The 15,495-nt window shown below is 43.2% G+C and overlaps 1 protein-coding gene across 2 annotated transcripts; it reads left to right on the plus strand.

Moving 5' to 3' along the window:
* The first annotated feature begins 4,772 nt into the window (after positions 1–4,772).
* LOC311145891 (rho GTPase-activating protein 11A-like) lies at positions 4,773–14,375 on the plus strand. Of its 2 annotated transcripts, XM_084182249.1 has the most exons (12): positions 4,773–5,472; positions 6,624–6,691; positions 6,825–6,921; positions 7,017–7,273; positions 7,382–7,545; positions 7,653–7,793; positions 7,967–8,041; positions 8,444–8,614; positions 8,718–8,856; positions 10,676–10,784; positions 11,508–11,628; positions 11,772–14,375. In XM_084182249.1, exons 1-12 carry the CDS (start codon positions 5,341–5,343, stop codon positions 13,310–13,312), a joined length of 3,015 nt encoding a protein of 1,004 aa, XP_084038375.1. In that variant the 5' UTR covers positions 4,773–5,340; the 3' UTR covers positions 13,313–14,375. The 2 variants fall into 2 exon arrangements, with proteins under 2 accessions (XP_084038375.1, XP_084038376.1); XM_084182250.1 differs by lacking the exons at positions 7,967–8,041; positions 8,444–8,614.
* The last annotated feature ends 1,120 nt before the right edge of the window (positions 14,376–15,495 follow it).

The raw sequence follows: 15,495 nt of genomic DNA on the forward strand, positions 1-15,495 counted from the left end.
TACAGTTAGATGTTGGAAGTTTACATACACCTTAGCCAACTACATTTAAACTCTGTTTTCAAAATTCCTGACATTTAATCCTAGTAAACATTCCCTGTCTTAGGTCAGTTAGGATCACCACTTTATTTTAAGAATGTGAAATGTCAGAATGATAATAGAGAGAATTATATATTTCAGCTTTTATTTATTTCATCACATTCCCAGTGGGTCAGAAGTTTACATACACTCAATTAGTATTTGGTAACATTGCCTTTAAATTGTTTAACTTGGGTCAAACGTTTCGGGTAGCATTCCACAAGCTTCCCACAATAAGTTGGGTGATTTTTGGCCCATTCCTCCTGACAGAGCTGGTGTAAATGAGTCAGATTTGTAGGCCTCCTTGCTCGCACACGATTTTCAGTTCTGCCCACAAATGTTCTATAGCATTGAGGTCAGGGCTTTGTGATGGCCACTCCAATACCTTGACTTTGTTGTCCTTAAGCCATTTTGACACAACTTTGGAAGTATGCTTGGGGTCATTGTCCATGTGGAAGACCATTTGCGACCAAGCTTTAACTTCCTGACTGATGTCTTGAGATGTTGCTTAAATATATCCACCTAATTTTCCTTCCTCATGATGCCATCTATTTTGTGAAGTGCACCAGTCCCTCCTGCAGCAAAGCACACCCACAGCATGATGCTGCCACCCCCGTGTTTCACGGTTGGAATGGTGTTCTTCAGCTTGCAAGAACCCCTTTTTCCTCCAAACATAACGATGGTCATAATGGCCAAACAGTTCTATTTTTGTTTCATCAGACCAGAGGACATTTCTCCAAAAAGTTCGATCTTTGTCCTCATGTGCAGTTGCAAACCGTAGTCTGTCTTTTTTATGGCGGTTTTGGAGCAGTGGCTTCTTCTTTGCTGAGCGGCCTTTCAGGTTATGTCGATATAGGACTCGTTTTACTGTGGATATAGATACTTTTGTACCTGTTTCCTCCAGCATCTTAACAAGGTCCTTTGCTGTTGTTCTGGGATTGATTTGCACTTTTCGCACCAAAGTACGTTCATCTCTAGGAGACAGAACGCGTCTCCTTCCTGAGCGGTATGACACTGCGTGGTTCCATGGTGTTTATACTTGTGAACTATTATTTGTACAGATGAATGTGGTACCTTCAGGCGTTTGGAAATTGCTCCCAATGATGAACCAGACATGTGGAGGTCTACAATAATTTTTCTGAGGTCTTGGCTGATTTCTTTTGATTTTCCCATGATGTCAAGCAAAGAGGCACTAAGTTTGAAGGTAGGCCTTGAAATACATTCACAGGTACACCTCCAATTGACTCAAAGTATATCAATTAGCCTATCAGAAGCTTCTAAAGCCATGACATCATTTTCTGGCACAGTCAACTTAGTGTATGTAAACTTCTGACCCACTAGAATTGTGATACAGTGAATTATAAGTGAAATTATCTGTCTGTAAACAATTGTTGGACAAATTACTTGTGTCATGCACAAAGTAGATGTCCTAACCGACTTGCCAAAACTATAGTTTGTTAACAAGAAATGTGTGGAGTTGTTGAAAAACCAGTTAAGCAGACATTTCAGTCATTTAGCAGACGCTCTTATCCAGAGCGACTTACAGGAGCAATTAGGGTTAAGTGCCTTGCTCAAGGACACATCGACAGAATTTTCACCTAGTCGGCTCGGGGATTAGAACCAGCGACCTTTCGGTTACTGGCACAACGCTCTTAACCACTAAGCTACCTGCCGCCAGACAGTTACATTGATGGAAGCTACAATCTATCTGCAATATTAAAGCTGGTCTACCCCCTTAAAGAAAAGATAGGGAGGGTGTTGAACCATCTGATTTGTTTAACAGACGTCTGGATACTGTGTATCAGGATTTTGTGGCCATTTACACAGATGGTTCAAAAGATCCAAGGACAGGACGTACTGGGTCAGCATTTGTAGTGCAGGAATGTGGGGTGGAAGTCAGGAAACGTATTACAGATCATCTGGCTGTATATACGGTGGAGCTGATGGCCATACTGTTGGCCTTGCAGTGGGTGGAAGAAGTCAAGCCAAACAGAGTAGTTATTTGCTCCGATTCATGTGCAGTGTTGATGAGTCTACAGTCATTTACCTCACGTAGCAGACAAGACCTGCTTTATGATGTACTACAACCCATGGCAGGATTAGACAGATGGAAATACAGATAAGATTTACTTGGGTCCCAGTCCATGTGGGGGTGGAGGGGAACGAGTCAGTTGATGTACTGGCTAAACAAGCACTTAGTAGTGGGCATGTTCATGTTGTAGTTTCAATGAGCAAGGCAGAGGCAAAAAGCCTGATATGGACAGTGATGGTGCAGCAATGTCAGGAGCAGTGGAATAGAGATACCAAGGGCAGGCATTTATTTCAAGTACAGAGGAAAGTCAGGGAGGGGAGGACGGCAGTAAGGGACAGAAAAGAGGAGGCTATTGTTACAAGATTAAGGGTGGGACACAGCCAGTTCAATAATACTTTAAATGTAATAGGAAAGCATCTGACAGGAAAGTGTGATTTTTGCCAGGAAACAGAGACAGTGGAGCTTGTATTGATACAGTGTGTGCAGTATGAGAGGGAAAGAGACAGGCTGAGATTTAGTATGAGGGAGAATGGGATACAGCAAATTAGTTTAAAGAGTATATTGAGTAGAACGTCATTAGATACAGTCTCAAATATTTTGTTATATTTTTTAAGAGAAACGGGGCTGGCAGTTAGGATTTAGTTATTTTTTTCTCTCTCTGGCCCACACTCCAGTACAGTAGGTGGTAATGTTGGCTGCCATCTGTCGATAAACCCCACCAAAGAAGAAGAAGACAACGAAGAAGAACGTTGTGTGGATTTTAATAATTTGAACCGGACTTTACGGAAACTGGTACATCATTTGAGATAGATTCCTGCCGTTGAGGTTGCATTCCATCGCCTACAATCTCTTATCAAAAAGTTTGCTTAGCAGTATAATTAGTGTTGAGATCCAAACGGATATTTCTTTACACCTCATGATTTTGTAGCCTCTACTTGTGAGAGGGAGTAAAACGTTACTCACGCTGGCATAATTTCCAGAGGGTGGATCGAAGAAGAATAAGAACATTCACCCAGGGTTGGAGAGCCTCGTAAATGGCGTCCATTGAGAAGGCAGGAACGAGATGTATGTTAGAAGTGCAGTATTATAATAAGGAGACGTATACTTGGAATACGGAGGAGGAATGGAGGGAAAGGGAGAGACGGAGGAGGTCTAAGAGAGAGGGCGAGGAAGATTGTGAGCTTGAGTCGGTTAAAAATGGTGGGGAAAAAGAAGAATGTTAGAAAATGTAAGCAGAGTGAGCTGAACACAGGAGGAGAAATGGAAGTGAATGAGGGTGAAGTATCAGAGGTGGTAGGTGTGGTGAAGTACTCGGAGCCCGAGGCTTGCAACGATGGTCAGGAAAAAGATGAGTCTGTGACAGTAGGAGTGAAGTTTTTGGAAAAAGTGGACCCTTGCCTTTTGGCTGATCCTTTGTGGTTTCAGGGTGGGTGAAAAAATAGTTGGGTATAGTGGAATCGGTGAGGGTAACAAGAAGTGGTCTAGTGATAATTGTTTGTGTTTCTGCTGGTCAGAGGGAGAAGGCGCTCGGAGTTAAACAAATGGGGGCAAGAAATGTGAATTGTTTTGCTCTCAAGAAAAGGGCGCCATTGAAAGGAGTGATTACTGGTGTAGCAGTAAATGTAAAAGTTGACCAACTGAAGGGGAAGATTCCCGGTGTTTGAGATGCTCGTGGTTTGGTGAGACGCAAACAGGGTGGCGAGAGTGGGAAACAGAAGAGTCATTGTCTGTTCTTTTGAGTTTTGAAGTTGAGTCTTTGCCCGAAAAAAGTGAAGTTAGGATATATGTTGTCCTGTATGAGTTTATGTGCCGAATACATTACGATGTTACAAGTGTCAAACTTATGGGCATGTGCAGCAGTGTGTAGGAGGAAGGTTCCAAGGTGTGAGAAGTGTGCAGAAGCTCATGAGACAAAGGAATGTGTAGCTTTGGGGAAAGTAGTGGTATGTGCTAATTGTTGGGGTGCACATGGGGCTGGGGATCAGAAATGTCCTGTGCGAGAGAGGCAGGTTGAGGTTTCCAGGGTAAGAGTAGTGAAGAAGTTGCCATACGCTGAGGCAGTGAAGAAAGTAGAGGGAGATGGGTCAAGGGGGAGGAGTGGTGAGAGTAGTAGATATGTAGCAGTACAGAGGGATAGGCCAAGAAGTTATATATGTTTCAGTGGGATTGGATTTTTTTTACATTTATAGCAATGGTTATTAATTGTACTGCAGGGATGGAACGTAAGTCGGAGAAAATTGAGGTTGTGGTGGCAGCTGCAGAGAGGTATTTGGGTGTGCGAGACTTGACATCAGAAGAGTTACAGGGTGTGCTAAGTGGTGATGTCCCATCCTTTCAGGTTGAGGGCATGAGGTAGGAATAAATCGATTTAAATAGTGGAGTGGAGTAGGGTGGTGTTAATATTTTTTATTTTTTATTTTTAATGTAATTGAATTTGTGAGTGTAGTGTTAGATGGTAGGGTATTTCTTTGTTTTATTTTTCAAGTAAAATATAAGGTAGTTGTACTCCAGTCTAGTAGGTGGCGGTAATGCAACATATTGGATGTCAACCGCCGTTGAACCTCATCGAAGAATAATAAATATTTTTGAACCCACTCTAGCCAATCAGAGCGCAACATGTAGAAGCCCTGCTGCGGTTTAAAATATCTGCGGAAAAATATTTCAGGGAAACGTAGTCTGCAAGCAATGTAGCTAGCTAGCTAGCTAAGGCGATTCAGATTTATATAAAAACAAGAGAATAGCCACATCTTTTTCGACATAGCTATGTATTCAGGTAAATGCTAGACTATAGATTTAGGCATACGGTAATATACATTTGTTATGGTTAGCTAGCTAGGATAATTTTTATTTAGGTGACGTTAGATGTTAGCGAACGTGGGCTAGCCACACGAGAATGATTGCGCCTAGCTGGGTCGATTCTGCTGGGACTGGATAATTGGCAGTGACCTAGCGGTTGCTTTTGGTCGACCTAGCTAGTTACAGGTTAAATGTAGAAGGATTTGGTATGTCAAGTTAGATTGTTTTGAATGAGAAGGGCCTACGCAAAGAATTGTTGTCGATTAAAAGGAAGGGGAAGTGCGAACGTGGGCTACGATGGCTACTTTAGCTGTTATGCTGACGCGTTAGATTGAAGAGGGATAATAGTAACTAAGCATAGACCTGCAAGTTGGCTAAGTTGGCACAGTATGTGTTGAAAGTTTAAGGCACAGTGAAAGTCATTTGTAAAGTGAAAGATGAAGATAATGGAAAGAAATGTGATGCGTCTGGCTGTTGTGCAACACCTTCGTACTGCTTATGGTATAAAGACGAAGAATTGGAATAAAAACAAAACACGCACCAGCTTTAAATTGACAGCTAACCACTCGGTAAGTCTATTATTGTTTTAGCTTGCAAGCTAGATAAACACTAAAATGCTTAACGTTACTCTTCGACAGAATTGTCAAACTTTGATTGTAAAACAGTGCCTGAATTAGTCAGTTGGTTGGCTAAGTAGCTAGCATTAGCTAGCTAAAGTTCCTTGTTTGCGAATCGAGAAACAGGGTTACGGAAGTGGGTTTTGTTCGTAACAGATTAGGATAATTTACGCAGCAGGTTAGGAGAATGGTTAGGGTTAGCGAAAATGCTCTTATAACGAAAATCGCTTCGTAACGAAGTGGTGTGAAAAGAGTGTCCCTTTGAGAACCATTCTGTCTGACTAGCTCATTTGCATTCAGTCAGATCACTTTTGTTAGCCTGTCATTGTAATTCACGTTCATTGTTGGATTAGTCTGTCCGCCAGAATTGTGTTGGGGTTAACGCCACAACAACTAGCTAGTTAAGTGAATTGTTTGTTGTTGCGAATGAATCAAATGATTGATAATAGTAGACACATTTGGGACACATTCATAAAAATGCATACATAATGGCGCAGTAGACAGTGTTTAATTGGGCTTGGTGATGAGACAGTAGTACAAGGCACATGCTCGCCTTTGGCAGGTAGCCTAATTTGATTTAAGGCAATTGGTTTGGTCCATTAAGCTCGTACTTTCTTTCCATGGGGCAGGTCAAAGTTACTGGCAGGAAATGTACAAAGTAAAAGGCACAGGGCTGTCATTATACTGTAGTAGGCTATAGGCTGTTGTTTTTCAAAAGCACAGCGAGGCATATTTTTTCCAGTCTCTCCCTCTAAAATACTTAGAGGAATGTTTGGCGCTTGGCAGGCACAACATAGAGCTAGCTTGTATTTGATCAGGTGATGAGTTACAAACTACTGCCTTGGGCAGTGGAATCCCTAACCGTTGTAAAACAGCTGTCAGGGCCTTCTGCTGAATAGGGACAAATCCCATGTAAAGACTTGAGTGCCCTTTCACAGATATTTCTATGGAGGGAAGTTTGATAGGATACCAAGTTGAAGGTTATTAGTGAGCTTAGGCCTATGTAGGATAATTAAACCAGCCACCATGCAAAGCCTTCCTTATTGAAATCAAACATGAACTTGAAGTGGAAATAATGACATTTGTTTTAACATGTTTTCCAGGTGAAAGTGTTTGGTGTACCGCTGGAGAGCCTTCCGCAGTACAATGTGGAGAATGGGAGTATACCATGGTAAGATAAACACCTGTCTTAGCTAGAACTTCTTTCTAACAAAATGTTTTGTCGTCCTTTATTTGTGTGTATTAGGCCTATTCTCTGTCCTTTTTTTAGGTCTAATGTTTCTCCCATCCCCTTGCTCTCCCAGCTTTCTCATGGATGCGTGCGCAAGTCTGCTGGAGCATTTGGATACAGAGGGCTTGTTCAGAAAGTCTGGCTCCATTGTTCGTCTGAAAGCTCTCCAGGTGAGTGATGGCTGGAGGTTGACCTTGCTATGAATAGGGAGGCCCTGGCTGCTGGAATAGTTAAACAGAAGGCCGTGTTTGTTTTGTCTGTGCAGGTGAAGTTGGATAAGGGTGAGGAGTGCCTGTCCACTGCCCTGCCGTGTGATGTGGCTGGCCTGGTCAAGCAGTTCTTTAGGGAGCTGCCGGATCCTGTCATGCCCACAGAGCTGCATGATGCCTTCCTCAAGGCCCAGCAGCTGCACACAAAGGAGGACAGGACCTATGCCACCCTGCTGCTGTCCTGTGTACTGCCTGACAGGAACATGAGCATTCTACGTTACTTTTTTGGCTTCCTCAACAAAGTCTCTCAAAGGTGTAATTTCACAAGTTTGTCTAGTCATTAAATCGTATAATTTCACACTGTACCATTTCGGACTTGGTCAATAATTATTTCTCAACCTGGTTTTTCTTTTTCTCTCAGGAGTGCTGTGAATAAGATGGACAGCAGTAACCTGTCTGTGATCCTGGCTCCCAACCTCCTGCACACTGGAGATGGGGCAGACAAGATAAATGCCAGCACAGAGAAACGCCTCAAGCAACAGGCAGCCGTGGTCCACTGCCTTATAGAACACGCTTCAGACTTCGGTAGCAGTTCAAGCCTTGTTATTGTAGTGTCATCAATCAACTGGTGATTGAAAGTTAAAAGGGAATGTCCATAGCAAACAGTGTCTAAATGCGTCTCTGTGTGGTAGGTGTGGTACCTCAGCTAATCATGGAGAAGATTCCAGCCATGCTGGGCTGTGAGGCTGGTGTTCTGTCCCCTACTCTAGACGGACTAGAGGACTTGGACACAAACTCGGGGGCCAAGAGAAGATGCAGGCGCAGTTTAGGGGGTAAGATACCCTGGAAAAACTGGGCAGAACATTGCCTGCAGGAATTGATGTATTCTTTCCAGCATTGGGTCGTCTTTGAAATGATATTAAACAATCCAATGTTATAGGCCTATTCTTCCTCCTCAGTAAAGCACCATTGAATTTCAAGATATGGAATGGTTTTTGCATTGCAGATATGGTCAATGGAGCTCTGAATAAGTTAAAAACAAATAGAACACCCACAAATACGCCACAGTCAGACAGATATGGTAGGTACCGAGGTTAGGTTTTGCCTCCTGCCGTCGAATGAGAGCATCAATGCCCCGTAGCTCTGACACATTCATTTAATCCGTCTTCTAACAAGGAATCAGCTGCTTGTCTTTCATAGAAATGCAACTCTTAATTTATATTTGATCTCAGATTTTCAATTGTGCTTATGTAGTGAATGAGTAGCAACACTGTCTTGTCATTTTCCCCAGCTATTTATTGAATGATTTGATGCCTGCCCAAATTGTCTTGCCTACTCTTTGACTGTGTGCTTGTCTTTGGCTTTAATCTTCTCAATCAATGCTAATCAAAAATCTTTGAAATATTTCAGCTGTTCAGTTATGAATAATTTTCAGTGGGAGACTTGGACCTAATAGTAAATTCACTCTTGTGATTTTTCCCAGTCTTTTCCTCTGCAACTCATGTGATAATTACTCCCATCTCCAAGAGAGAAATTCCTTTGGAATCTGGTCATAGTTATGGATTCTCCAACAAACGGCGATCCATCAAAAATGACCTTGCTTTAGAGTTACTGCCTAATGCTCTGTTCGGTGGAAGCTCCACTCCTGGATCAGGTAACTCCCACAAGGACTCACCGCCGTATTTAATTAAAACTGTTATTTATTTTTTACTAAAAAGAGTGTTCATGTGCATTTGTGTGTTGCTCCTGTTTTTCAGGATACCTGGATCCCAGTGCCTCAGAATCCCTCGTTTCCTCCCAGAATGCTTTGTCCTCAGTTGGGAGGTCCAGCAGGCAATCTGCCAGCTCTGCAAGGAGAAAGAGCAAACGACTGAGTCACCGGCATTTTGTCAACAGGTACATACAGTGAGGGGAAAAGGGTATTTGATCCGCTGCTGATTTTGTATGTTTGCCCACTGACAAAGACATGATCAGTCTATAATTTTAATGGTATGTTTATTTGAACAGTGAGAGACAGAATAACAACAACAAAAATCCAGAAAAACACATGTCAAATGTTATAAATTGATTTGATTTTAATGAGGGAAATAAGTATTTGACCCCTCTGCAAAACATGATTTAGTACTTGGTGGCAAAACCCTTGTTGGCAATCACAGAGGTCAGACGTTTCTTGTAGTTGGCCACCAGGTTTGCACACATCTCAGGAGGGATTTTGTTCCACTCCTCTTTGCAGATCTTCTCCAAGTCATTAAGGTTTCAAGGCTGACGTTTGGCAACTCGAACCTTCAGCTCCCTCCACAGATTTTCTATGGGATTAAGGTCTGGAGACTGGCTAGGCCACTCCAGGACCTTAATGTGCTTCTTCTTGAGCCACTCCTTTGTTGCCTTGGCTGTGTGTTTTGGGTCATTGTCATGCTGGAATACCCATCCACGACCCATTTTCAATCCCCTGGCTGAGGGAAGAAGGTTCTCACCCAAGATTTGACGGTACATGGCCCTGTCCATCGTCCCTTTGATGCAGTGAAGTTGTCCTGTCCCCTTAGCAGAAAAACACCCCCAAAGCATAATGTTTCCACCTCCATGTTTGACGGTGGGGATGGTGTTCTTGGGGTCATAGGCAGCATTCCTCCTCCAAACACGGCGAGTTGTGTTGATGCCAAAGAGCTCGATTTTGGTCTCATCTGATCACAACACTTTCACCCAGTTCTCTGAATCATTCAGATGTTCATTGGCAAACTTCAGACGGCCCTGTATATGTGCTTTCTTGCTTGCGGGCGCTGCAGGATTTCAGTCCTTCACGGCGTAGTGTGTTACCAATTGTTTTCTTGGCGACTATGGTCCCAGCTGCCTTGACCATTGACAAGATCCTCCCGTGTAGTTCTGGGCTGATTCTTCACCGTTCTCATGATAATTGCAACTCCACGAGGTGAGATCTTGCATGGAGCCCTAGGCTGAGGGAGATTGACAATTATTTTGTGTTTCTTCCATTTGCGAATAATCACACCAACTGTTGTCACCTTTTCACCAAGCTGCTTGGCGACGGTCTTGTAGCCAATTCCAGCCTTGTGTAGGTCTACAATCTTGTCCCTGACATCCTTGGAGAGCTCTTTGGTCTTGGCCATGGTGGAGAGTTTGGAATCTGATTGATTGATTGCTTCTGTGGACAGGTGTCTTTTATACAGGTAACAAGCTGAGATTAGGAGCACTCCCTTTAAGAGTGTGCTCCTAATCTCAGCTCGTTACCTGTATAAAAGACACCTGTGGGCCAGATATCGTTCTGATTGAGAGGGGGTCAAATACTTATTTCCCTCATTAAAATGGAAATCAATTGATAACATTTTTGATTTTTTTGTTATTCTGTCTCACTGTTCAAATAAACCTACCTTTAAAATTATAGACTGATCATTTATTTGTCAGTGGGCAAACGTACAAAATCAGCAGGGGATCAAATACTTTTTTCCCTTACTGTACATCATGTGGTTTATCGACGGCTATTTCCTGATCCTATGTGGTAATGAAAATGCATACTGTTCCTGTATTGCTCAAGCAGATGACAACTATGTTCAAGCTGATAACAGTCTCAAACACACCAACCTTTTCCTGTCACTCTTCTCTCTGTTGCATTGGAGGAGAGGCCTTCTCATTAAATGTTTATATTGTATAATATGTATAACTTGACAATGGTTGAAACGGTAGGTTCTTGTCTGTTTTTCAGAGTAGAGTCGGGGAAGGCTGGTTGCTTCTCTCCCAAGGTCACCAAGAAAGAAAACGTTCGCAAGTCCCTGCGCCTTCGCTTCAGCCTGGGAAAGAGCAGCAGAGACCCTGTAAGTGCAGATACCCATGTATGACCTCACACCGATTATCTGCTCCTCAAATGGGAGGAAAAGACTGTTCTCAATCCCAGCCTTGATGAACCCCCCCTTAGCAAATTGACTAATTGTATTAATCAGAATAAATAATCTACATTTATGCATGGGATGCAATTGTAAGGTCCAATTTTGCACAGTAGCACTTTCTAATCTTGCTGTTGATTTTATGGCAATTTGGGCATATGTTTCCTTTCAATAATGCATGCTCAGTTAATAAATTGACCATTTTAGGTTATTGTGAACTTTTACTTTAAATCAAACATTCTTGTTTTCAAGACGGGAATTCCGTTATTTCTGCATGACTGTTATGTAACATTTGATGGAATGTTTATACTGATAAACTAGTGAACCAAGATGTTTATATTCTAGGATATGAAATATTTAATATATTAACCAAATATTATATTGAACTGAACTGTAACTTGGTTTATGTTTAACATGGTTCACTTTATAATGTGCATACTGATGTATATTTGCAATTTAATAAAACAATGTTGACCAACACTCATTTCTTCTGAGTAACTTTTTACCATACACGAAGACCCTTAAATTACGATCCATCAGATTTTCACATAACTAAACAAGGTTTTAGTGTAAGGCAACATTTTATATGCTTGACAAAAAAGTATATGCCTCCATCCCAACAATGTCATTTCTCATTCCATGCTGGCGATTCAGAGAAAGGGTTCAGAGTCCATTGGTTGGCGACTTGCCACTCAAGAGCGCACCACCAGTTTTTGCTTCACCAAAGAAGCCAAATTTAGCCCTGCTGTTTTGCGAAACAAGAGCGCCTCAAAGGGTGAGTCCCTTTTTTAAAACCTAACGTTTTTCATAATGTACTTTCATAATTTGTGCTAAGAGCTAAAGTAATGCATGAAATGGATCAGTGTTTGTTGTCCCTTGAGGGAAGCGATGTCTGCTACTGCCAACTGTGCTCCACAGGCTCCAAGTTCTACAGTAAGTCAGAGGACAACCTGCTAACCCCCCAGTGTGACGGCAGCGCCCTCCGGACGTCCTGGAGTGGGGAGACCCCTGATGAGGGCCACGTCTTCAGCGGAGGCTACTTCACCGACACCCCTATTAACATGTGTCTGAAGAACAACTACTACTCTGAGCCGGCCATCATGGTGGCCAAGCCCCCCATGGTGGCCAGCTTCCCCAAGAAGCTGTGCTGTGCCTCCAGAGCTGAGAGCCTGGAGAGTGAGGGCTCGTTCAGCCAGACCCTGACCGGGCCCACCCTGCTCAAGATCAAAAGAGCCTTCACTGAGTCCGGCAGCGACCTGCAGGGAGTCCTGAGGGACTACAGCTCCCCCTCTGAAGAGGTAAAGGCAACACAGCCTGAGCACACTCAAACAGATTCAACTCCTTCTGAATATTCTACACTCAAAAGTGTGTCACCAAACAAAGAGAGTTCTGGCATGCCAACACCTTGGAGTCATCTGGCTGATGACCAGAACATCACATTTGGTCAGATCGAGTTTGTTCCTCTGTCTCCCTTGTATATAGACAGTGCCCTGTTTGAAGTGGGAGGGTGTGGCAGTCTGTCAGAGAAGGTCTGTGACTGGTCGCTGTGTGCTGGTGACAGGTCTGTGGAGGGAGAGGCAGAGACTGTGGCTGAGCAGGTGAACTGCAGCAGAGTGATTGATGCCCTGGACATCCAGAGCCCTGCTCACTTCACACGCAAGCTCGCTGCTGGGGTCCAGTCCACTCCATATAGAGTTTCAGGGCTGGAGTACTTTCAGGAGCTCAAGACCCCTCTTCCCCCTGTGGGTGCAGTGCCTGTAATGGTACATGATGATGATGATGATGATGCTGTGGCATCTCCAGATCCCAGTACCCACCCCCAGAGGCAGGAACAGCAGCAGGTGGAGAAGCCTTCCCCAGGCACCCTGGAGACCCGCAGGCTAAGGGTGGTAGACCACATCCAGCGCTTCAACAAGCTCACCTTGTATTCACCCAAATCGCAGGCCAAAGCAGTCAGGTCCCCCCTCAAGTTCCAGCGTACTCCCGTGCGCCAGTCTATCCGCAGGATCAACTCCTTGCTGGGGGACAGGAGGCCTGTACCGACTAGGATCACCTCCTCCAGCCAGGGAACCCCAATCCCTGTGGGGAAGGCTGTCAGCCTGGAGAGTGGCCTGTCTGCTGGGGCTCAGTGCCAGCCTCACCAGGGCGAGGCAGACAACCAGGGAGGCCCCACACTTGACAAGGTCCGCTCCACAAATACCCGCCCTCCTCCAGTCCCACCTAAGAAGCCAGCCAGCATTGCCCGCAAACCCAGAAATTGCGCTCTGGGTGACGTGACCAACAAGGTACAACCGAAGGCCAAAGGTGACACACCTGTTAAGAAAGGCCCAGGAGGTAAAGGTCAGCCGTCTGTGGTGCAGCAGGTGGCTGAGAAGGATGTGTGTCGCTACAGAGGCTCCCGCAGGAACCCCCTCAACGAGGGCAGACTGCTGTCAGCCACCAAGCCCATAGACCTCTAGTCTAGTAGAACTCACCCTTCACTTCCCCCTTTTACTATAAAGGTCTCCCTATCTGGATATATATACTGTCTCACTGTATGACTTCAAAACATTCCCTCTATTTCTATGTCTTTAGTTGTTTTCAGGGGTTTAATTTATTTGACTTCCTAGATGCTGTTCTCTGAGTGCTTGGGGTGACTGATCTGTTGCATTGCCTTAAAGTGGTTTACTCTGTTGGTAAAAGAGGAGTTTTGCACATGCATGTCCGTGTAAAGGAATGAGTGTATTTTTAAAGGTGTTTGTAGTCTGTTAGACTAGTGTGAAAGCCAAATGGAAACTGTTAAGGGCAATTTTTTACTATTTTAATTTGCATTTGATTAAACATGTGAACTGCCCAAGACACCTTTTGCAGGGAATTTGAGTAAAACCTGTTGAGCAGTATTGATTTAAATCACCTCTGCATTGCTGTCTTACCATTTCAAAACTCTTCCGAAATGTGTAATGCATTACCATGTGAATTTTTGTTAAATAGAAACATCCAAACATTCTAAAAAATTATTGTGTCTTTTAACTAGGGAACAATTCATAATACTGTCTGCCCACATGCTGCTAAGGACATGTTGTTGTTATTATATAGGGCAGGGTCCCCCAAGTTTTCTGAGACATAAAAGTATGTTAAAAACCCCAGGACATCCGCTCCTAAGTTATTTTAATTTTGGAAATCTGTTCCAAAGTATTCCCATGCATAATAGAGAGATGTGATCATGTAAATAATGAAAGCAAGGTTTGAAATTATTGTTTTAGTCAAATGTTATACCTGTTTGGGCTTCTTGCGAGCAATTTATTTGTTATTATGTTCAGGCCCCCTGACCATCCTTCAAGAAAAAATAGTCCCGAGGCTGAATCTAGCTAATCACCTCTGGTACTTGCAACTTACTTCCAGAAGGGGGCGTACTAAAATCACTTGTTGGGTTAGCTGCAATGTACACTGAACAAAAATATCAATGCAACATGCAACAATTTTCAAAGATTTTACTGAGTTACATTCATATAAGGAAATCAGTCAATTGAAATAAATGAATATGACCCTAATCTATGGATTTCACAAAACTGGGAATACAGATATGCATCTGTTGGTCACTGATACCTTTAAAAATATGGGCCTCAGGATCTCGTCATGGTATCGCTGTGCATTCAAATTGCTATTTATAAAATGCAATTGTGTTCATTGTCCGTAGCTTATGCCTGCCCATACCATAACCCCATCGCCACCATGGGGCACTCTGTTCACAATGTTGACGTCAGCAAGCCGCTCACCCACACGACTTTATACACGTGGTCTGCAGTTATGAGGCAAGTTGGACGTACTGCTAAATTCTCTTAAACGATGTTGGAGGTGGCTTATGGCAGAGAAATTAACATTAAATTATCTGGCAACAGCTCTGGTGAACATTCCTGCAGTCACCATGCCAATGCATGCTCCCTCAAAACATGACTGTTGTTTTGTGTGACAAAACTGCACATTTTAGAGTGGCCTTTTATTGTCCCCAGCACAAAGTGCACCTGTGTAACGATCATGCTGTTTAATCAGCTTCTTGATATGCCACACCTGTCAGGTGGATGGATTATCTTGGCAAAGGAGAAATGCTCACTAACAGGATGTAAACAAATTTGTGCACAACATTTGAGAGAAATATGATTTTTGTGCGTATGGAACATTTCTGGGATCTTTTATTTCAGCTCATGAAACATGGGACCAACACTTTACATGTTGCGTTTATGTTTTTGTTCAGTGTAGCAGCACTACTGTATTTCATATGGGATTTATCTGTGATTTATGTGACTGCTTAATCCAGCAGATGGTGGCCTGTCTGTCTTTTTGAGAATGTCCGTGCCACAGGCTGACACTACTTTCACCTACAAGGGAAAAAAAGAGGCTCATGAAGGCATATCACTATTGATCCAAAGGAGTGTAACAGAATTTGGATAACAACATTTGATCAACATGATATCAATAATTCCTCTGTTAAATCAACATTTGTCTGATAACCTCAGGCAAATGACCTTACCACTGCACACCTTTAGCACTGGTAATGGAGTATTCATGAGGTCATCAGTCATTAAACTATAGGAGTTGTTATGGAGGTGTTTAGACCTCGAACATTATAGACAGGGGAGGGGATATGTGGATAGGGCTTGAATAC

The sequence above is a fragment of the Coregonus lavaretus genome (genome assembly GCF_964263955.1).
Source record: "Coregonus lavaretus genome assembly, chromosome: 18".
NCBI classification, from domain to species: domain Eukaryota; kingdom Metazoa; phylum Chordata; class Actinopteri; order Salmoniformes; family Salmonidae; genus Coregonus; species Coregonus lavaretus.